Source organism: Sitophilus oryzae, unplaced genomic scaffold (genome assembly GCF_002938485.1).
Source record: "Sitophilus oryzae breed Bouriz unplaced genomic scaffold, Soryzae_2.0 scaffold_857_pilon_pilon, whole genome shotgun sequence".
NCBI classification, from domain to species: domain Eukaryota; kingdom Metazoa; phylum Arthropoda; class Insecta; order Coleoptera; family Curculionidae; genus Sitophilus; species Sitophilus oryzae.
This window is the reverse complement of record NW_022147480.1, coordinates 5,153,476-5,178,424: the sequence shown is the minus strand read 5'-3', so window position 1 is coordinate 5,178,424 and position 24,949 is coordinate 5,153,476. Positions and strand designations below refer to the sequence as shown.

The following is a 24,949-nucleotide window of genomic DNA, read 5'->3' as shown; positions in this document are numbered from 1 at the left end:
GAACTCATTTAGTCCTGAAAAAAATAATCAAAGGAAGAGTCCAAATCGTAATCTATGGTTAATGATTAGACAAAGACAACAATAAAAATAAACAAGTATAGCAATAGTGAATAAAGTCCAGTAAAAATTAAAAAATTGTATTTTAAGAAACAAAAATGCATTTTAAGGAATAAAAAAACAGGTTTTCTATGATAAATAATTACATCCAAATCAGGTAATACGTATATGAAGAGAATAAATTAATATGTTTTGATAAAGCGACGTGTTTAATATTTTAAAATGTTCAGTTAAATTTAAAACTATTTTAATAAAATCTAACACATTAAAATTCGGTTAAATATATTGTTGATTTTTTTAGTAACTAAAGCTTCATATCAAAAACGCTCAGTATTCAAGAAAAAGTGTATTTACCTTAGTTTATTATATTTTATATACATATATACTGAATTTTAGAAAATAGTGAATTTAAACAAACCGATATAACATTGCACCAAGTAAAATGTAATCTTAAAAACGCTCTTATACTGATTTATACAGAAAGGACACATATGAATTCTTATAATACTTACAAAAATATCTATAATACAGTAACAAAAATGATAAATTCTAGGTATATGTTATTAGAAGATTGAGATGCGACTTTTATGAATTTACAGCATGATTTGGATCAGATTTCAAGCCGAATTCAAAAAAATTCTGTGGCCAGTCCTGGTGTCAGACTATTAAATCTTAATATATGGTCAATAATGCCTTAATATTTCTTGTTTCTAGACTAAGATATAGAACAAATTTAAAAAAAATACAATACAAATAGTTTTAGTTGTTCTTTAACAAAATGTGTTAAAAATATACACTTCAAACTTTAACTTAAAAAACGCTCATGAATTCTACTATAGGAATTAATGGAACTTATCGTTAAAGGATCACAATGGTAAAATACCTATTATACCATATGACCGAATAAAAAAACGGCGTCGGCGACGGCTATGAAATGAAGATCGCTCTCAAATTATATGGGGAATGTCATCGATGTTCATTTCCAAGCCAACTGGACGCCGTTTTTTTTCGATCGTACGTTATAAAAAATGACTTTCTAATTTAGAGCTGAAATCGTTTCATGAAATAAAACAAAACCGTATAATTTTAAATACTTTTTTATTGTTTTATTTCTTTACTCTTAGAAAATAAATAGGCTTTATTATTATATTGAACTGTTGGTATCAAAACTGGCCTTGTTCAAAGCCAAACTTAAACAACATATCACTATTATTAACTTAACAACAAAAAATTACCCAACAAATAACAATCAATTGAAATAGACAAGGGTAAACTTGAAGAACGTTCATTTTTTTATGTAATCTTCCTAAGAACGAATGAAACTGGATTTATACTGATTAAAAAAAAACATAAAAAACTTTATAAATTGTAATAGAGTACATCCATTTCCTGTAAGAAAATATTTTTGACAAATATGCATTGCAAATGTGCATTGGCGAAATACCCGTAAAGGATTTTTTGGAGAAATGTGATCTGTCATTTTAAGTCACAGGTAAATTGCTTTATCTGTCGAAAACGTCCTTTCTCTGACTGGACTGACTACAAATATAGAAATAATTTCTCTTACTTTTTTCTAAAATTTTAAGCAATTTGTAACCTTGTATGTATAATGTGCCAAAACAAGTAATTTTCAACCAGAAAATGGATGTGTTTTGGTTAGCCTTTTAGCCATATACGTAATTTGTTGCCTTGCAATAATAATAAGCAACTTTAACAGTAATTTTTTGCTAAAAGTAAATCTATTCATCTTTCCCAAAGGCTTTAGAAACTTTAAAGAGAGACAGGGAGACTATACAGGGTGTCCCAATATTCCGTGGACAGAACTACTGCGTATTTTTTCAATCAAAATAAGTTCATTTGACACAATTTACCTCTATATAAAAGTACTTCGTTTGTCCGTTAGAGGGCATCAAACTTAAAGAAATAAACACATTTTTTCAGATATTTGATTTAAGTACCTACTGTTATTCTGATTTGAATGAGATTTTGGGTGTCTGTGTTTTCTTAAGTGCTTTAACATTCGACTTTCATAAAAATCAAGAAAAAATACGGGAAGGGCGAAAACTACCCCCACCCCTACATAAAGTTTAGTATAAATATTTTCCAACTCAACCTTTCTTCAAATTTTCTTTTTGTATAATGATCCCTCTAGTATTTACTACATTTTTGTCTCTTATAAAAAACCCCACCGCGCATACTTTTTGAGGAAAAAAAATATTTTTCCAAAGCTGACTTCAGAAAAATGTTTTTGTTTTTCACATCAAGCTATAGCTTGATGTTATATTTTCAAGATTCAAGTTATAGCCTCCATATATGGAGGCGCATAAAATCTATTATGCTCTAATAATCTAGTTGGCGAAAATATGGAATTTTATGTTAGTACCACAAATTATATTTGACAATAAGCTTCATAAAAAGCTTAAAAAAATTAATAAATTTTAAATTAATTAACGTTAGGGTTTAATTTTGATTGACGCCCTCTAACGGACAAACGAAGCACTTTTGTATAAAGCTAGAATTTGTACAATTAACTTATTTTGATTAAAAAAATACGTAGTATGTCCAAGAAATATTGGTACACACTGTATTTTGCAAAACAGTCAGCAGTAGATATGAACATACATAAAATATTGATACAGATATAGTACATATATGAAAGGTTCAGAAGTCAATAAGTCAGTCACCAATTCCATCGAGATAATGACGTTTAAATCCTGTTTTTTACACCTCATTATCTCATTGCAATTGGTGATTGACTTACACTGATTGACTTCTGAACCTTCCAGGTATTTGTATGGTCTATATTTATCTGTCTGTATATTTTATGTATACTGGATTGGTCAATATAAATCGGTAATCTGTTTTTTAACGAGTAAGACAAACATAAATATCCCTAACTTATACAGGGTGGCGCACCTCATTCGCCTGGGTTGATTATACGAAAACGGAAAGATGTAGAAACAAATTTTTTTATGGCTATATGTAGGAAGGCAATGTGCATAATTTGAAATTATTTTCAAATGTACAGGGTGTGTCAGAACTAGGATCCATACCAAAGTTATATTTTTTCTTATGGAACACCCGGTATTTTGTTTCATTTTTGGATTCTTGGACATAAAATAAGGCATTTATTATAAGGGTTTAATATGTTTAAAAGCTTTGATTTTTGAGGTATTTAAAGATATTGAAGTATGGCATGCTATAATAAAAAAAGTTTGTCAACACCCTGTACGTTACTTTTCAGAGTTAATTCTTGTGCTGACTTTGAAGCCAGAGAAATAGGCTTTACTAAAAAAAACTTACAAAAAAACCGCCGATTCACAAAAGCCAAGTCCGAAACGAATTCGGGGAATCACATAAAGTAATAAAAATACGTTGTGCCGTAAACATGTTGACTTTTTTAACGTAGAAATTTAAGAAAGGAGTTGAGTTTTATTTTTTTATAAATATCATAATATATATCATGCCAACCCTGTATTAAACCCTTATAATAAATGCCGTATTTTATGCACAAGAATCCAAAAATGAAATAAAATACCGGGTGTTCCATAAGAAAAAATATAACTTTGGTATGAATCTCAGTTCTGACACACCGTGTACATTTCAAAATAATTTTAAATTATGCCACATTGCCTTTCTACATATACCCATAAAAAATTTTGTTTTTACATCTTTCCGTTTTCCTATAATCAACCGAGGCGAATGAGGTGCGCCACCCTGTATGTTATAACTAGTTAAGAAATCTCTCAAAAAAAAATCTTATATGGGTATACAAATAAAATAGTTATTTTTTGTAAACACTGCCGCGTTAATCCAAAAGCAACAAGCAGTGTTTACAAAAAGAAAATAACTATTTTATTTTGTAGATTTTCTTGCAGTGGTGAAATAACCATATAGGATTTTTTTAGAGAGATGAATCCGCCACATGGGTATAGACATTTTTTAGTTAAGAAATGTAGCATTTTCCTTATTATTTGGCAACAATGTTACCATGTAAGCAGTATTGCTTTCTCTCTCTCCCTCTTTCTTCGTAAAGGACTTCTCATTCTACTAGTCTTCTATAGAGATATAATAATAATGGTCAACCTTGCTGGCTAATAGAATACTGTTCTAAACGCTTTCTTTGTCTATTTTATTTTTTTCATTAGGATATTCGTATTCTTACACATTTAGAAATCCAGACTACTGATTTACGATGACTATTAGGTCTGTATAGGATATTTTATTTTAGCCCCAAAATAACATTAATTTTATTTTTACCATTTTTTTTTCTAAAGCATTTGATCCAGTAAATTAGGCTACAATTTACACTGTTATCTCTGTACACTAGTTATTTTCTTATTTTCCCACTCTCTAAAAGTGATTTGTATAAATATTGCACTTCAATAAATGTATGTATCATTTTAAAAAGGCTTTTGAAATCATTCTGTACACAATGCTGCAATATATATTTCTTTAACTCTTTTAAGCAACAACAAAAAAGAAATTGGTAAGAGTTTATTTATTTTCCTATAATATAACCTTATTAATCGTTTGGCATTATGTACAGGGCACTGAAAAAGTATCTCGTCTTGTTTCTGACATCATTTAGTCCTGTTTTATAGATTTGTTTTCCTGAGAGATATTTGAGAGAGTTTCCATGTTATAATGGTAATCAAAAACAAGTAGGTAAGTTTTGTTTTATTGATATACAGGGTGATTGCTAAGTAAAAAAACATGACAGAAGACATGATGTTAGGCGAAAAAAAGTTCGGAAGCGCGCAAATTTTTATTTTAATTTTATTTTTTCATAAAGATTCGCTGTATTAAAATATAAGAGCTGTATTATACCGAGAGAGGTGTTTTAATTTACTTATGAAACACCCTGTAGAAAAATAAAACGATAATTCGTTTATATTTCAATAAATTAGAACCTTTATACACTAAAATTTACGTATTTAGTTACTTTAACAGCCCAAAAGCATTAGATTTATCCATGAAAAAAATCCACAAATAAATTATAGATATTTATACTTTTCTCATGGCAAAATAAATGGATTTTGATTGAAAATTTTCATTTTCTTTAATCTCCTAACTCATATATACCGAGCTTCCTCTTCAAAAACGAATCATTTTTGGCGAACAATGAAAGGATAAGCAACCGAAAGTGTGGTTCGTTCTAAAAACAGTCGAAATCCAGGATCGGGTCTCAGCTGTTGGGCTGGTTGTGGAATTGGATGTGGTGGTGTTGGCCGTTGTTGAATTCCACGCTGCCGAAGCCGTGGATGTCCATTTGAGCTTGGCTGTTTTCTTGATGAACCTAATGAGAAAAATTTAAAAAAAAACATATAAACAATAATGAAAAATTAATGCAACCATATTTTCTAATTTCCGTATAAAATTATTAGTGATATGAATTCAGAATTTGGAAAAAAATAGGAGATATAATTTTAACTATAGTAATCTTTTTGTGTGAAAGGCCACTGAAACAGAAATCTAAAAAAATAAGTTTTTTTCTTATACAGGGTGTCCCAGAAATAAGTGCAAGTATTTCAACTGGTAGTGTATTTCGGCCCCAGAAAAACGCCTATGAGGTTGTTTTGCGAAAGAAAAATTTGGAATTTTTTGAAAAAAAATTTGGAAATTTTTTTAGTTTTAAGTTAAAAAACATAATTTCGTGATAATATGGCAACATAGGTAGTAGATTAAATTTACATGAAAAAAAATCCCGAAAAGATCCAGTGGTTCTCAAAATTTTACAAAAAAATATTTTTTTTTGTAATTTTCAAAGTAAAATAGACGCGCCTGTCATTGGTGGACTCAATCTGGTCACTTTATGAAAAAATAAATATTTAGATTTGATTCACCCTGTTTATATTAAACATTAAGGAGGACACGCACTGAATCGCCTCGGACTACTCGACTTTTCTCGCGAAATTTTTTTTTGAAAATTCGAAATTTTTGAAAAATTTTTTAGAAATTTTTTTAGTTTTTAGTTTAAAAACATAATTTCTTGATAATATGGCAACATAGGTATTGGATTAAATTTACAAGAAAAAAAAATCCAGAAAAGATCCAGTGGTTCTCAAAATTTTACAAAAAAATATTTTTTTTTGTAATTTTCAAAGTAAAATAGCTCCGTTATTTTGGACTTATTTGCAAAACGATAAATAGAAAATATGTTTCTTTTGTCGAGATCTTACAATACTTGCACTTATTTCTGGGACACCCTGTATATAGAAATAAATGTAATCCTTGACTGTGATATTACTGTACCACTTTTTAGAAGATCAAAGGCTGTTAAAATTGTTAAGGCAGACTTTGACGACTCGTCTATTGGGCAAATATTTTTTTATTGGCATACAGGGTCGGGCGAGAATGCGGTGTAGCTTCAATATTAAATAACTTAGAAATTCTGTATAGGTACCCGACGCATCGTGTATACCCCGTATACCAATTATTATAAATGTTTGTCAAGTACACGAGTCGTTTGAACTCGCCTTTATACGTATAAATATACGTAGTGGTCCGAACTTTATTCGGGAAACTTCGGCAGCATATTGTGCAGATAAAAATAAGTAAAAAAGTTCATATAAATGTATGTCCTAAAATGCTAAGTTTCGGAGATACAGGGTGTAGTAGTTTTCTTTTTATTTCGATTTTGATGTCAATATGACTCCTACTAGGGGGCGCCACCTATATATATTTTTAACTGGTTTGAAGTTTGAAGAGTAATAACTTTTCGTCCGTACCTGTATAAAACTACTGAGTAAAAAAATATACATTCACGATGTTTTTTACGTAAAAAAGGTGTATTTTAAAAAATCTCTACAAGTAATGGTTCTCCAGATATTTGGAATCCGAATTATCAATACCTGTCATCATTGACATAAATTATAAATGTTGACTAGATAGTTATTAGACTGAAATCAAAAATTTGAAATGTTTTTGTGCCAAAAGTTCAACAGAAACTGTTTTATCATCATTTTTTCGAAGAAAAATGTATGATTAATTTAAAAAAATAAAAAGTTCCCAAATTTATAATTTCAGTGAAATAACTATCTACTCAACATCTTTATTTTTTGTCAATAATGATATGTATTGACTATTTCCATTCTAAATATCTTGAGAACGGTTGTTTGTAGTGATTTTTACCAAGAGACATTTTTTACATGAAAGATCACGGAAATGTAGATTTTTTCACTCAGTAATTTTATACGGGTACGAACGAAAAGTTATTACTCTTCGAAACAGTTAAAACATAATTGTAGGTGGCGCTCCCTACAAATAGGAGTCATATTGACATCAAAATCAAATTTCTCATGTTAAAGAACTTCCAGACACTAATTTTCATCCAAACGTTGACGATACTTTGGAAATTATTTGGAAAAAATCGAAATAAAAATGAAGCATACACCCTGTATCTCCGAAACTAAGCATTTTAGAACATACATTCATATAGTAAACGCCACGAATGTTTGGGAGTGATTCATCGGTCGCTACCATGTGAACTAATCTGTTCAAGGGCACATAAAACCAGGGGCGCATATACAGGAGGGGTAATGGGGGTAATTACCCCTCCCAGAAAGAAATTAATTTATTTTAATTATTTCTTTCGAAAATCGACAACTATGAAACTATGAACCCTTCCCGGACACAAACGGTACACTGTGAGACTGGAAATTGTAGAGAGAAACAAGCCCTATAACATAGGATACAACATTTTAATGAACAGTGCTTTCCATAAAATCAATAAAATGAAAAATATACGAAATAATATACATGTACTGATTTCTTTCGAAAATCGACAACTATGAAACTATGAACCCTTCCCGGACACAAACGGTACATTGTGAAACAGGAAATTGTAGAGAGAAACAAGCCCTACACAGGGGCGCATATACGGGAGGGGTAATGGGAGTAATACCCCTCCCAGAAAAAAATTAATTAATAAGATGAAATTTGGTATAAAATAAAATTGTTACAAAAAAGTTAATAATACAAGTTAAAACAGAATATCCAAACCAATCCAAGTAGAGTTTTTCCACAATTACAATACCTTCCAACAAAAATTTAATTCAAATTTAGTACTTTTTTGAATATTCACATTACCCCTCCCAGACTCAATCTCTAGATGCGCCACTGCATAAAACTTAATTCCAGTGCCGTGTTGTTTCAAGTCATATAATAATCAATACATAATCAGTTGTAATTTGTTGTTTTAACTGTCAAGTCGAGTCTTGTCAAAACATAATATATTTGGTTATAAATATAAACCGGAATGCCCCATTGGTCGCACTGCAAGCACACCAATGGACTGACGCACAAAAACGAATCAATCAAAGAAACGCGATATAGTATCGTCTTTGTCAATCACGCTAACATTTTAGAATAAGTAGGAGGACCGAGTCTTTAAAAACCTACGTCTGCGGTAAAAATTTACGTTTTTAATGTAAAAATCATGGCGCGCGTGTCGATTCTAACTTCGTCAAGCGATGAATCATTCCCAAACATTCGTGGCGTTTACTATACGAACTTTTTTACTTATTTTTATCTGCAAAATATGCTGCCGAAGTTTCAGAAGTACAGTTCGGACTACCCTGTATAATAAAAACAAAACAAATTATCCATTTCATACCTCTATATTATCGGAGTCATACTTTATTCCTCGCTTGAACCTTCCATACAATGAGGAGTAAGGCAAATTATAATGGATGGCTGCTTGATTTATAGACATGTGACCTAACCTAATACAACAGATTTATAGTAATATCTATAAGGAAACTTTTAATATGAGCCGTTGTTCTTTTTCACTAAAACGGGACGGCATTTTAAACACAAATTAAATCACAAATAACCAAATAAACACAGACAATCCCACAAAAATTTATGGGAAACTATCGGAGTCGTAAAAATTTAACGACAACGTTGACAGTCGGCGATATTCTTTTGTTCGATTTCGGCGGGTAATACAATAAATATGATGTTTGCCTTTTTCTATTCATGCACATTAGACAAGGAAGTACGATTCTTTATACGTAATGAAGGTGATCCGTATGCAAAACGAAAAAAATAATCTTATGATGTAAGAAATATAATGGACTTACGTTTTTGACACAAAATTTCCATTTCATGTGATAAACATGGATAAGAGAGAGAATGACAATATGCGACGAACAATGACTAAACAATCCAAGGACAAATAACACCAAGGACAAATAATACCCGAGAGCAAATTGACAAATTGTGGCCATGTCACCAAACAGTGCCGTAGCACATATTTTTCTTAACCTAGGTGTTTGAAGCAATATTTATATTTTTTGATAATTGTTTTGACTACGCCTATGGTGTATCATCCTAATTAATTACGAAAAAAACGTATTAAAATGTTAACAAAAGGTACAAAACTAGTATCGACGTATAGCACATATCAAGTACATATAGATGTTAATTGAAATTGAAGAATAATTATCGAATTCAATAAGAAAACGCTAAAAAGTTGGAGTGGACTGTTTATTTACCTATGAAACGTAACTCCTGGCTCTTTCTTATCGCTGCTGCTTTTACACTTGAAAGCTGAATAACTAATCACCATTGTAATAAAGTTTATACTAAGTTTACTACACACAAACTATTAAAAATCGCTAAAATTGTCGCTGGTGACCAAATGATGACTCATTGTTTGCCACCAAAAGAAAGGTCTCTAAGGTCACAAATTCTGTTGCAGCCCGTATAGGGGCGTTCCATGTCCTTATATTATTTAGTCATTGATGACGAAAGACTCAAACTTCGTAAATTGAACAGTATAATTTTACATTAAAATGACAGCGATCTTTATTTCATAGTCATCGCTGACGCCGTTTTTTGTTTTCGATCATATTGCACTATTGATAAAGGCTAGTTAGCTATTTGTATAATTTACCTTACTGCTTCTAGTGCTTCTCCCATTGAATCTTCTGACCAAGGGGTAGGATTAGACCTAGATAATTCGATGCCTTCCCTTTTGCACCTCCCATAAAGGGTGCCAGTGGGTATTCCAAATTCTGTGGAAGCTTTCTGGACGGATGTCTGGCCTAGTAGAAAAATAAATACACTCGTTAACAATACCTTGAAGCAATATTTCAGAAATATTATTTATGGATATGAAATATAATATGTTTGACCGTAACATTTTTTCATTCAGAGTTTAGCATCTAATATAATACCTAGTATTTTTATTGAGTGAATTCCAATAATCAAGAATAACCGGATAAGCAAAAACAGGAAAACTGTCAAAACTATAGTGCACTTATTGACAGGGAATTGTAATCTCAATAGGCATTTAACACAGATGAACTGAATGAAGCCATGTTCAGAAGGAATTATTTTAGGTATAGGAACATGTATAATCAAAAACTAACGGATTAAAAAAACCTTTTTACTAGTGAAATAAAAAAAGTGGGTTTCCATATGAAAAAATTATTTATGATAATTTTTTAATCGCTCAATTCCATGACAGATACGGCCAATAATATATACCTTCAAACAATTTAGTTTTTGAAATAGCTAGACACATGTCTTCTCTTTATGTCACAGTGATCGTGGTAATCACCCAATTTGACGTTTAGGCAATACAAACATTTTTTGACAGGCGAGGCTCTGGACTACAAGTAAAACTTTCTATTTGCTCTCTAACTATGCTCCCATATCCTATCAAGGACCTGCACAAACCGGTGCGGGACAGAGATATTGGCTTAGGTGCAGACATAAAAAGGGGACAAACTACACTATTTCTGGTATAAGAAGGCCCTTTAAATCAGATATATGGATCCAAGTAGCAATTAAGAGTCCATTTCATTAGTCCAAAAAAGTAAGAAAATAAGCGTTCGGCATTTAACGCTTTATGTAAAACTGGCTAGGTATTTTAACACAAATGAAGAAAAAAATCAAAGGTAAAGGATTATACTATATCCTTATTGTAGCACATTTTTAGACAACTTCTTTATTTTTAAGATTTTGATGGTCAAACATCAACAAAATATTCCTTATGTTTGGACTAAATTTTCTTGAAAATAAAGACAAAATTTAAAATTCCGTTACAATACGAAAATAGATTGAAGTTTTGTGATTATAGTGATATATAATTTACATGGTTTTGTAACAAATTGATCGCTGTTTTATGGAAAATGCTGAAGCTCTGCAAACCTTAACCAAGCCTTAATTAAAGCACGTGTGTTTGGAAATTTGGGCGTGGCTTAACACGACAGGATCGGGCTAAGCCTTAGGCAGATTTCTGAAATATAATATATATTTCTTTCGGCCACACACCCGCTTTACCCGACCCCTGAGAGCGATCCGAACAGTACAACGTAATAGACTCTTAAAGACTCAGAATAGAGAGCGAGTCGACACTACCTCAACTCGTGTATTTGGACATGAAACATTTTTAAGACACAGTGTCGTCTTTTGAACTATCATGTTCGGAAAATGAAGTGTGTAATTAAAAATGTCTAAAATGTTCCCAAAGCTGTGTTTAAAATGCGTATTGATTTTGTTCAAAATACTCGAGTCTTGCTTCAACCATTTTAACTTTTAGGAGCTGAAAAAAAAACAGTAAAAACAGTAAGATAGATAGATACCTGTTCTAATCGATTCTAGCGCTTTCTCTAAATCTTCTGGCGTCCAAGCCGTAGGCGCTGCATTAAACGGAGCCGCCAATCGTATCCCCTCCCTTCTAGCGATCTTGTACAGCGTACTGCTGGGAATCCCATAAGCCTTGCTAGCCTTGTTGGCCGATATAGTACCGGTTCTCAGCGCATCGAGGGCGTTATTAAGGTTCTCTTCCGTCCAAGACTTCGTAGGACCTTCTTTCTTAGGCGTGTCGATCCCTAGTCTGTGGGCCCGTTGCCAAAGAGTGGTGGATGGAATGCCGTATGTAGCGGAAGCCTGAGCCAATAAGAGAAATTGGAAATTTATTCTAGAGGACAAAGCATATAGGCTGACGGAATAAAATAGATTACTGATACCGGGTGTTAAAGTTTATTTTTGTGGTAGTACGTTACACAGTTACTTGCTACTGATGACTGCGCTCTAGTTGCAAAAACGTTACAGCAATTACAAGAAATACCTGGGCATTCGAAGCTTTGGGCCTTAAGCTAAACATCGACAAAACTAAAATCATGTACACTCCCCCGGAAGATCACAACAATGCTATAAAAATCGGAGAAGAACTATTGGAATATGTAGCGGAATTCAATTATCTCGGCAGTTTGATTTCGGAAAAGGCCAATATCGACTCTGAAATTCAGCAAAGGATTAGCAGCGGCTCAAGAGCATTCTGGAAATTAAAAGACAGGGTTTTCTACAATCATGACTTGAGCACAAAAAGGAAACTTGCAGTGTACCGAGCAATAATAATCCCCACTATGTTATATGGGAGCGAAACCTGGGTGCCGATGCCGTACCGCCGACACATGAACGCATTAAACCAATTACAACAGAGACATCTTAGACAACTCTTAAGAATCAAATGGTTCCATCATGTCTCAAACGTATCGATCCTTGAAAAAGCTAACTGCGAGAGGGGCTGGTCACGTATGCAGAATGCAAGAAAACCGCATACCAAAATCTCTGCTTTACGGTGAGCTTGTAGACGGTAAGAGGAGGCCGGGTGAACTCAAAAGGAACAAGGATATTTTCCACGAAAACTTAAAGGGGATTAACATGCAGAATGAGTGGGAAGAAACAGCTCACAATAGAACTCAATGGAGAAGAATTGTAAACTCAGTTATCAGCGACAACCAAAAAGTAAAGAGGCAACAAAGCAATGAGATTTTTGAATGTCAGGAGTGCGGTAGACAAACAACATCACGTATCGGGCTTTTCAGTCACAGAAAAGCTCATGAAAGAAAACGCCTTGCGTGACCATCTTCTGATGTGTGTCAAATACTCGTCAGCGAGTAATGGCAGAATGTACCTAGTGTTTGAATATGGACTTTATAATGTTCCGTCTTACGTGCCTGTAACCACGACCTGTTAGACAGATGTCATTCATACATATTGTTGTCCTTGTCTATTATCTAATTATAAGCTGATAAGTTTTGTTAATTTACTTTCACTTTAATATACGATTATTAAATTAGTAAGACCTTCATTTAGTACATAAATATACACCCCAAAACGTAAAACATCTAGTATGTATGTACTTGCTACTGCTACAAAGAATTGGACCACCCAGTATATTAGATTTGTAAATGATGACGTTGAAAAACTCTACTAACTTTGGTTAAACTCATGTTGTGGTTTTTCAAAGCGTCCAGTGCCATGTCCATGTCTTCCTGAGTCCACGTTTTTGGGCCACCCCCACTATGAGGCCTTGGACTACTCTGGTGCGAGCTTTCGCTGTGTCCTTCCGATTTTATGCTAGAGATGTCGCCATTTTCGCTACTGTCACTCATATCTGCAAAGAAATCAAGAAAGAAAATAAAATATATGATTTTTGTCGTTGTTAGGTTAGTTTAATAGACCTACTTAGCAAAATAAAAACACTAGACATTAATAAGATAGAACCTACCTAGTCTGCTATGTAATCTGTTACGTAATTGGGTAAAATCACTACGCATCATGGTTCTGTGGCGCATTTCAGCTAAATCTTCGTGAGATCCGATTGAGTGTTCGCTGCTCATGTGCGAGTCCATTTCCAAGAGACTATCCTGATCGAACGACCGCAATGTTTCAAATTTTATCTAAGAAAATTAGCAATTGTAAGTATAAAAAGTATAAGTTTGAATTTTAGGAAAGAAAAAGGAAAAATTACATTATTGATTTTACTGATCGATGTATACAGGGTAGTACCAAGAACAGTTAACCTAATAGGACTGCTCATTCAGCCAAAAATGTCCGCCAGGTGCATGCGAAAACTACTCGCTTTGTGACGTCATTGCAGACCTTGTCATGGTTATTAGTCCTCTCCGGCAACCAATAATACACGTGCATTATTGGTTGAAGAATGTAAAACGTTCATTATTTAGTTTATTTATTTAAACACCTTATATGTAAGCAGTATAGAAAATTAACTGTATAAATCGTATTAAATACTCGGATAATGCATTTTTAAGAACAGCAGTTCCCAGCATCACCTTTTGCAAGCATTCGTTTTAAAGTACTTCATATTTTGCTTTAAAATAATTAATAAACAAAATCGTGGGTACTTAGTATGCACTTTGTCACAATCCACAACACTAGCTCTAAAAACTTTAAAGACACCCTTTTCACATTTAAAATTGACAAAATAATTAACTGAAAATTTCTCAGCTGTTATTTTTATAAGTTTACCATAGGCAACTAATAATACACACTATCATGACAAGGCCACGAAGGCTTTGACAAGGACTACAATGACGTCACAACTGTCAGCTGAAGCGCGGGAAGAGGCGAACGTACGTCTTATGAGGATGAGCAATCCTATTAGTTTACCGTTCTTGGGGTAGTACTAGTCCTTCCTAGTACTTCCTAGAAAATTAAAAATATATATTTAATATAAAAAAATATATTCTACAAATTAGTAAAAATTAAAAAATAATATTTTCTACAGTATGTCGCCGGATTGTCTTTACAAGAGGAAAAACTTTTTTATTATTGACATTTTGAGAAAAAAACAATCTTCATAAAAAAATTTGCTTGTTTTAAAACGGTTAATCCCGTTTTTTTCTTTTCCAAATTTCCATACCATTTTGGAGGAAATTAAAAAAAAACACGAAAATGTAGTTTTTTAGTCCGAAAAATTAAAAGGCGTTTCCATGGTAATATAACTTCGATTTCATTCTTTGATAGATGGTTATAATTAATTTTGATTAATGTTATATTTTTTGATGTTTTTGATTTAAAGTACCACATTTTCCGATAACTATTATCACCCTTTCCGTTAGCATTGAATTAAATAAATTTCGTGCTTTTTTAACATTTTAAAACAGAAAAAAAATATGACGTGACTTAAAATTCTGTCAATAATAAATCTATCAAAGAATGAAAGGTCTGTTCTCAGAAGAAGCCCTAACTAGTCAGCACGTTTCTCATTGGTTCAAATGCGTAGAAACCTGATTGTTGGTCTGGGTTCTACACATTTCAACCAATAAGAAACGCGCTGACTATTCAGGGATTCTTCTGAGAACAGGGCCGAAAACAAAATTATATTACCATAAAAACGCGTATTGGTTTTTAGGAAATTTAACTATATGTATATTCATGTTTTTTTTTTACTTTTTTCTAAAACAGTATGGATATTTGGTAAAGTATGAACGAGATTAACCATTTTAGAACAGGCAATTTTTTTATGAAGAATGCATTTTTCTCAAAATGTCAATAATAAAAAAGGTTTTCTTCTTGTAAAGACAATCCGGAGACATACTGTATAGTTAACGTTTTTCTTACATCAGGCTCTTCTTTGATTTCCAAATGGTATTTGCCCGTAGAGTCTGACAAATCTGTCCTGTGTATGGGCGCATTGGTCAGCATGGTAGTGTGGTCAGTCATGTCCACGTGACCTACTGGTACAGCAGACGGAGCCGGTGGTTCAGGAGGAAAATCGTCCGAATCGAACGTGGAAAATATAGTCTGGAAAGTAAACAAACCTAAATGAAAAAATAAACCCAGGAGGAATAATTTCAGTTCTTTTTGAGTCTTTTGTCTAAGAACAATAAAGTTGTTCAAGCTATTATGAGAAAAGTATGATATAGTATAATTTGTGTCTCTAATAAAATATTCCTATATTTCAAGAAGAATAAACTATGTTATACTAAAGTGGTATTTTATTTTTCTTTAAATAAAGAGCGAAAGTAAAATGTTTCCTTAACCACGTGTTGCTCGTTACACGTTGTACCATAAAACTGACCCTTGATTCCCCATTCAGTCCCGTTTTACAGTCCTTCTTTGTACCTACCTCCCTTTCTCGGTTTTCCTCACTCAGGAAAAGCTATAAAAAATTTTACGACTCAAAACTTTTATGGATAAAACAGGAAAGAACGACTGTAGAAAAGGGCATCATCGCATAATACTTTACAGAGTTTTAAACATCAAATAATATGGACAGAAAATACGTTCATTCTGTTAGCATTTTAGTAGGTTTATAGAACAAATATTAGGATTAAACAACAAAAATATGAATTATTAATATGCAATCGCAAAAGGGGTCAAGCCGAATCTAACTTGGGAGTGACCCACCCCCTTGGGGTTCGACACAAATCGCACATCACACTAGGCGGGAGGGGGTAAAAAATCCTCAAAAACGCAGTAGGGAAGGCATTGATTGGATTCACATAAAAATTATATACAGGGTGGACCGAATTGTATTCCGGAAACTTCGGCAGCATATTCTGCAGATAAAAATATGTAAAAAAGTTTGTATAAATGTAGATCCTAAAATGCTTAATTTCAGAGATACAGGGTGAAGAAGTTTCATTTTTATTTCAATTTTTTCTAAATAATTTCTGAAGTAACGTCAATATTTGGATGAAAATTGGTGTCTGGGAGTTTTTTGACATGAAAAAATTTGATTTTGATGTCAATATGACTCCTACTAGTAGAGGGCGCCACCTACATGTGTTTTAACTGTTTTGAAGCGTAATAACTGTTTGTCCGTACCTGTATAAAACTACCGAGCAAAAAAATATACATCTCTGTGACTTTTTACGTAAAAAACATCTCTTTGTAAAAATCGCTACGAGCAACCGTTCTCAAGATATTTAGAATGGAAATAGTCAATACATGTCATTACTGACGAAAAATAAACACGTTGAGTAGATAGTTATTTCACTGAAATAATAAATTTGGGAAATTTTTATTTTTTTTTTAAATTAATCATAAATTTTTCTGCAAAAAATGATGATAAAACAGTTTCTGTTGAATTTTTGGCACAAACATATTTCAAATTTATGATTTCAGTCTAATAACGATCTAGTCAACATGCATGTTTAATTAATGTCAATGATGACAGGTATTGATAATTTCGATTCCAAATATCTTGAAAACCATTACTTGTAGCGATTTTTACCAAGAGACCTTTTTTACGTAAAAAACGTCGTAAATGTATTTTTCTTTACTCAGTAGTTATATACAGGTACGGACAAAAAGTTATTACTCTTCAAACCGGTTAAAAATATGTAGGTGGCGCCCTCTACTAGTAGGAGCCATATTGACATCAAAATCAAATTTCTCATGTCGAAAAACTCCCAGACACCAATTTTCATTCAAATATTGACTTTACTTCAGAAATTATTTGGAAAAAATCGAAATAAAAATGAAACTTCTACACCCTGTATCTCCGAAACTAAGCATTTTAGGACATACATTTATACGAACTTTTTTACTTATTTTTATCCGCAGAATATGCTGCCGAAGTTTCCGGAATACAGTTCGGACCACCCTGTATATGGTTTAATTTCTTTGATGTAGTAAATAACTGAAATTATCATTTTACCAACACTATAAAGTTTTTTTTTATTAAAGTCTTTAATTTTGAAGTTATAAAAATAAAATATACAAAAAAGTTTAAATTTAAACAGATTAAAAAAATAATCAAACCAATTTAAAAAAGAACTAAATTTAGGTAAAAAACAAAACTGTGAACGTATCTGTTCTGTCTCTATCTCTGAACGTTCTGTCTTCAAATTAAGGAGAAGAACGCATACTCTCTACTATCGAATCGTTCATCGCGACGATATTTTTTACTTAATAACGAAATGTGTTTATGAAACCGCATCACCCATCGACTAAAACAGTGAACGGAAGACGTAATCGCGACCGGAAAGTTCGCTGACCTCTGCTCTAAAGGTGGGAAAGTTCAAGGGTTTATTTTAATTAATGTACGAAATATAACGAGACGATTTGGCCGTTACACGCGTTATTGCAGATAAAAAAATTAAAAAAGAAACTCAAATCAGAGTTTAAAAAACTATATCACAAATCAGTTGGAGCAAATAATACAAACATTTTGCGAAAATTGCATTTTTCCTCATCTCATGCTTTTTGTTTTTGTCTAAAAATTCAGAATATCTACTTTGTTTTATAAGATATTTCTTAATTTTAGGGACCTAAAGTGAAACATTCCCATCAAATATTCAAAAAACCAAACTAAAAATCAAAAACAATATCCACAACAATTTTCTGTGATAATTACGCCGGCTGTGGCAATAATAGACAAAACCGAATCCATCGTCGTCGCCTTGTATCATATCTCGATCGGATCTGCCTACTGAATAGATTGCCGTGAATTAGTCTTTTAATTAGTTCTTCAAGTTCCTCTTAGTCCTTTCAGTCCGGGACAGGTAACATACGGCTGGCACTCTCCACTCCCGCCTAGCATCGGGCTACGATCGCGCTGACCGATCCGTCGCCGTCGCATGTTGTTATATGTCGGTCACAGCTTCCATTCCGGAATGGGTTCTGTGAGAAACCGGGAACTAAGTCCTTCCATTCTTTTTAAAACACAACTTCTTAAAACAATCAACTTGCAAAACTTATTCAAACATATCAACTCTAGCTGAGTAGCCTCTCGAATCCCAGGGACTTCAGTACCTGCAGGTGGGGACCTGCTAACTAACAAAACTTCTTCAGATATGAATGTATTAAATCTCAAACCTTGGTATGAAAACAGTGTTTGTATTATTATTATTTCTCTTTAATTAGGGTTCAGAACAGCATGGTTGGATTCTCTGGAATAGTGAACAGGGTTTCGTCTGCCGTGCTCTTTTACTTGTGAGTTCCATGCACTTGTGAGTTACAAATTTGGCGTTTGATTTACATGATTTACATAGCCTATCCTACTCAAGTTTCCCAAAATATTGCTTCTGTCGAGCGTATCCGAGGTAATTCATAATAAAAAATTATTTTTAACACAACGTAGGTTCTTTTATTTCGTTTAAATTGTTTTGTTATATAGTTGGCCAAAATATTATCTCTTCAACTTTGTTGATCGGACATGGGTTGTTATACTACAGTATTACAATATTTTGACGGGATGAGATGCATCACCCGCATGAATGTAAGCTTCGCCGCTGCTGTTGACACGCCACTGGCCGGTGGAAGAAGAAAAACGGAAAGAAAGGAAAAGTTAGTTGTAAGAGGAAGAAGGCATTCCGTACGGTTTTTTCCTCCGCATTCTCTTTTTCCTTTCGACCGTCCGTTCGTTCGTTCGGCGTTACGTCACCCGGTGACTTTATTACTGTCAGCCCTGTTTTCGAGCTATCCTCTTTCACTTTTCTTCCAACCTACATACCTGGATTCGATCCAAGAGGCTGCTGCGTTCGAAGGCGTTCTCGCAAATATATTCATATTGAACTGTTCAGCGAAGAGATGATTACAGATTTTGTAAATATAAACATATTTTTAATTTTTTGATAGTTACATATTTACTTCCTACTTCCTTTCATCTCCCATTTCTCATGCTTTTGCTTTTTGCTTGAATATACAGGGTGCTACAAATTCGGGGTACGAGCATTGGTATCTCGGTAACCGTAATAGATACGAACACGGTTAAACTGGGGCAAAGTTGCGCTTTGAGATGTTCACCAAGATGTCATCAAAAAAGTTTTAAAAATTTCAAGGATTGCTGATTTTTTGAAAAAAAAAAACAGATTTTTTGAAATTCAATTTTATTTTTTCCTGTCGTTACTTTTTAGAAAATAAAAAAAACAATTTCACATTCTCATGGCCACTTTATTAGGGCTATCTGAATAGTATTTTTAGATTTTCAAATTAGCTGATAATTTGTGAGATACAGCGGCAAACTTATATTTTTTAAATACGGACCTGCATTTTTAGCCGACCATACCAATAGGTATGGTAGGCTATTAGGATCGGCAAAAAAAAATTGGCGCCGGGAGGCACGTATAGTCGCCCATACTAAAATATGTTAATATCTCGAAAACCGTGACTTTGACTGATTTTAATGTTATTACAAATTTTGTTGCAAATATTATTCCTAATCTTAATTTGAAAACCGCGTTTCGCTAGCTACTGTAATTTTGGAGTTACGATTTTTTTAAATTTTTAACCCCCTCCCATACCCCCTTACCAACCCCCCACCCTCACCAAAAACTAATGGCCAGATTCTCGGGTGCCACAGTATTTTTGTGCCAAATTTGGTTAAAATCGGTTCAGCAGTTTTTGAGTTATCGTGTTACAGACGGACAGACAGACAGACGACAGACACCACGAAAATATTTTGTATTTAGGTCATTTATGACCCAAATATTTCATTTTGAGTGAAATTAAAAAAATGCATTCAAAAAAAAATATTTAAAAAAATTTTATTTTTATTTTTTTTAATAATAAATGCATTTTTTATTTGAGGTTTTGAAAGAACTCGGTCTCCTGAGTACAATGATATGCCACACTTATACTTTTTTTTGTTTTGGGTGCCTTAACAACAACAAACCTATTTAATTATTATTTAGAATAATTTCAAGTTGGGGTTTTTAAATTATTTAATCTGATATAATCTATATAAACAATATTGATCAGCGCTAATTAACATTGAATAAGGAAAATCGACCCAATTGGAAGATTCAAATAAATAATATCCAGGTCAGTAATATAAAGATATTATTTTTACCTTCTTTATTGTGAATTTAACATCTCAGTGTGCGATCTAGTAATATGCATAATATTAATCGTAGTTATTATAAATAAATCAACTTCTACAAACTAGTTTCTAATGCTCTACATGTTCGAAAGAGTTACCACCCTCCCTCTATTGCCCAAATTTCTTTTTCGTTCAATTTTATTTATAGCTCTTTAAACTTTCTTCTTATACTTCCGAATGCATTTTGTACTCTTTATTGTAAATGTTGAGGAGTATTAATTTCACTTCTACAAATGACGTAAAGTAATGCACCCCCCCCCCCATCCCTCACACCCCTTGGCGACATGTCCAGGAACCTCGCTGCCCATTATAATGCTCTACCATTTCCAATCCATCTTCCGGGGAAATGATTTGATTGTTTATTATATTATATTATATATTCTATATTATTTTATTGCATTTGATTTTCCGTATTTATTGTTAAATGTACAGTGTGTCCCATTTTGGTTGAAATCATAGGGTATAGGTACCGTTATTAGTGAAGACAGAAGGGTGCGGTTTGCACAAACCTGTCCCACTTTTTCGTCAAACGGAAGATGCTGCAAACAAAATTTTCATAGCCTTCTTCATTTCTGAGCTACAGGGTCTTTTCGAAAATTTTGCAATTTGGGACACCTCCTGTATCTCTGTTACTGTTAAAGGTATCGAGAAGGCGAAAACTGCTTATTGTAGAACTTTTTACGTAGAATACAGTGGCGTAGTCTGTTTTTCTACCAAAAAAATATTTTTGAAAATATGAACTAAAGTTATGTTTTTTCAAATGGAACACACTGTATATTTATAAATCATATGATCTGTCTTGCTATGAGCTTCTCAAAAATATATATCACTCTATATTTATTTTCACTATTTACTGCAATATTTAAAATATATCATTTTCTTATTAGTAGGCCGTGATAAATAACAAAAAATCAAAATGGTATTTACTAAAATAGTCATACACATATTAAAATTTATCTGGGATTGATATATTTTACTTTCGAAATAACTGTTACCACTGAAACTGTGAATATATTTTTCTTTTTTTATAACGGGATGGGTTTGCAAATATCTAAATCTTGAATTATTAAAGCATTTTTCAGGTGTTCGAAATTGTTGTAGTGCCCACGATATATTTCGTATTTCGAAAATCCTCAAAATCAGAAATCGAGAACGACGAAATCCGGGAATCGAGGAGGCTATCAATATGTGTTCATTGGTTCCAATTCATTGATTTGAAAAATAATAATTTAACAGTATTCTAATATTTCCATAGTTATGTGGGGGAATGTTCCCCATCTTGCTGAAAGTATATTTGACGTAAATTAGCTAAAGGAATATCTAAAATTTCCGATACGATAGATTAGTCTTACGTATACACGTATTCCAAGATTTACAAATAGCGGTAGAGACTTAAGTTTCCCTAATATATAAAGAATTTATTAGCGGCTCCCAAAATAAAACAAAAGACAGATAGCAGTATACTTTTAATAATTCTTTAGATTCTTTTATTATCAATCATGGCCTACTAATAAATATGATCTTTTAATAAAAACTTTTAAATATTGCAGTAAATAGTGAAAATAAATATAGAGTGATATATATTTTTGAGAAGCTTATGGCAAGACAGATCATATGATTTATAAACATACAGGGTGTTCCATTTAAAAAAAACATAACTTTAGTTCATATTTTCAAAAATATTTTTTTGGTAGAAAAACAGACTACCCCACTGTATTCTACGTAAAAAGTTCTACAATAAACAATTTTCACCTTCTCGATAGCTTTAACAATAACAGAGATACAGGAGGTGTCCCAAATAGCAAAACTTTCAAAAAGACCCTGTAGCTCGGAAACGAAGAAGGCTATGAAAATTTTGTTTATGGCATCTTCCGTTTGACAAAAAAGTGAGATAGGTTTGTGCAAACCGCACCCTTCTATCTTCACTAATAACGGAGATACCGTATGATTTCAACTAAAATGGGACACCCTGTACATGTAACTACAATAGTAAGACCCCTCGTCTTGGAATAAAAAGATTAGGGAATAAGGGATTAATATGTACGCATTTTTCAGCAGGGCTATAGTTGAGAAAAGCACAAAGTCGTACACCTGCTTTATGTGCGAATTTTATGTTTAAAGCTTGTCAGACCAAGGATGCATTATTTAAATCAACAAGAAACGTATTTTCAAAAATTACAAGAAAAGTGTGCTACTCACCTGCCCTGCCATGACACCATTGCTGCTCATGTTTGGTAGAAAGACTTGCCTGAAGTCAAGTCTGCCTTGCAGTAGTTGATCTCTTTTTCTGATTTCATCAAGGGCTGGAAGCAGTTCAAGAAAATCGTTATAAATATAAGTGTTCCATTCATATCGTTGCGAATTGCGAAAGTAAAAACTTTTGTAGCGTCATTTTTGGTCAAGAATTTAGATTTAATTATTATACAAATTCATAAAAACAGTAAAAAATGAATTTTCAGAAATAAATTAAAAAATACAGGGTTGTTCACCACATACGACACGGAGTATTGTGTAGCTAAACGATTAGATTTTACAAATTGTAGAGCTACAATTTAAAAATATTTTTACAAGATACAGAGTGTCCCAAATAAATAAAAAATATCAAAGTTGTATTTTTCAAATTTTTTTTAGTTTCTACGATTAAAATAAAAGTAAATTTTATTAAGGTTTAATACACTTAAACCTTAGCGTTTTTGAAATATTTTGAATTTTGTAAAATTGCAGTATAAATTTTAAGGCTTCATTTCTCCAAGGGTATCAAAGTTTTTAATACTAAATATTTACTGAAGTTTATTTATTGATCAATTATTGTGTTGCAATAATAAAAATTATACTACCTTATACAGAGTGTCTAAATATTTATTTTAAATAATTATTACCTGTAAACGGCAATAACTTGTTTAATTTAAATGGAATACCCTGTATATATGAGAATTAGATGCACAATTTAATTGTCTATCAAATTGTATTATTCCACTTTTTACCTATCCCTTCAAGTTTTCGTAGAAAATGCATTTTCTTATAATTTAGACCTCATTTATAAATATACCCATGGAATATTGACATTTTAGATTGTTTTTAAAACAACAAATATACAAAATGTACAGGCTAGTAATATTATCGTTTTTAGTAAAACGATGATATTACTAACCCATTTGTATGAAAAAGAAAACTATTTAAATCTTTATAAAAGAGTATACCATTAATTAAATATACCACCAGTATTTCCGCCCAAATACTAATTAATTACATACTTAATTGTGTTCGTTAATAAATTATTCTAAATAAATGTGGATTTGAATCAGAAATCAATATAATAATAAGTTATAAAAATGATCGTCTCTGTTGTTATAAATAAGCATTTGTCAAAAAATTAAATATCATTTTTAAGGTATTAGTTTTTTTTACCACACTGTCTAATACACATAAATAATTCAGTTTTTTAGTATTTGGAGCAATTATTATTAATCAACGCAAACAGTCAATTAATGTAGTTTGAATACTGGAATCATATTAATTGGTCCTCTTTAACAAATATTTACACAGTTTTTTTTATTTTTTAATGAAATAAACGAACTTATTGACAATATTAGTATCTGTTCTCTTTAAAAATTTGGTACATCTTTAAAAATAATCTAAAATGTCAGTATTCCATGGGTATATTGATAAATGAGTTCTAAATTACAAGAAAATGCATTTTCTACGGAAACTTGAAGAGATGGGTAAAAAATGGTATAATACAATTTGGTAGACAATTAAATTGTGCATCTGATTCTCATAAAATATACAGGGTGTTCTATTTAAATTAAACAAGTTATTGCCGTTTAAAGCTAATAATTATTTAAAATAAATATTTAGACACTCTGTATAAGGTAGTAAATTTTATTATTGCGACACAATAACTGATCAATAAATAAACTTCAGTAAATATTGAGTATTAAAAACTTTGAAACCCTCGCAGAAATGAAGCCTTATAATTTATACTGCAATTTCACAAAATTGAAAATATCTCAAAAACGGTAAGGTTTAAGTGTAATAAACCTTAATCAAATTTACCTTTATTTTAATCGTAGAAACTAAAAATGTAATAATATACAGGGTGTTCCATTTAAAAAAATACAACTATGATATTTTTTATTTATTTGGGATACTCTGTAACTTGTAAAAATATTTTTAAATTGTAGCTCTAATAGTCCTTCAACGAACCCAAAACTTACAATTTGTAAAAATCTAATTGTTTAGCTACAATATTCCGTGTCATATGTGGTGAACAACCCTGTATAGTCGCAACCAAAC

At 32.1% G+C, this 24,949-nt stretch overlaps 1 protein-coding gene and 1 long non-coding RNA gene across 6 annotated transcripts in view; one reads left to right on the top strand and one right to left on the bottom strand.

Moving 5' to 3' along the window:
* Nucleotides 1-172: 172 nt before the first annotated feature.
* On the top strand, nt 173-2,744 carry LOC115890007. Its single transcript, XR_004051549.1, has 2 exons — nt 173-214; nt 611-2,744. It is a non-coding gene; the product is annotated as an uncharacterized LOC115890007 (long non-coding RNA).
* Nucleotides 2,745-4,192: 1,448 nt separating this feature from the next.
* The window catches only part of LOC115889997, a 136,881-nt gene continuing 116,124 nt past the window's right edge, over nt 4,193-24,949 (bottom strand). For 3 of the 5 annotated variants that reach the window (XM_030910107.1, XM_030910110.1, XM_030910108.1), the window contains 8 exons: nt 22,853-22,956; nt 15,445-15,627; nt 13,589-13,760; nt 13,296-13,474; nt 11,655-11,967; nt 9,959-10,109; nt 8,675-8,783; nt 4,193-5,356 (listed from right to left, as the gene is read on the bottom strand). In XM_030910107.1, the coding sequence (XP_030765967.1) occupies nt 5,246-5,356; nt 8,675-8,783; nt 9,959-10,109; nt 11,655-11,967; nt 13,296-13,474; nt 13,589-13,760; nt 15,445-15,627; nt 22,853-22,956 (1,322 nt within the window). In that variant the 3' untranslated portion in view covers nt 4,193-5,245. The remainder of the gene's footprint in view (nt 5,357-8,674; nt 8,784-9,958; nt 10,110-11,654; nt 11,968-13,295; nt 13,475-13,588; nt 13,761-15,444; nt 15,628-22,852; nt 22,957-24,949) is intronic. The other 2 variants (XR_004051544.1, XM_030910109.1) reach the window with 2 other exon arrangements.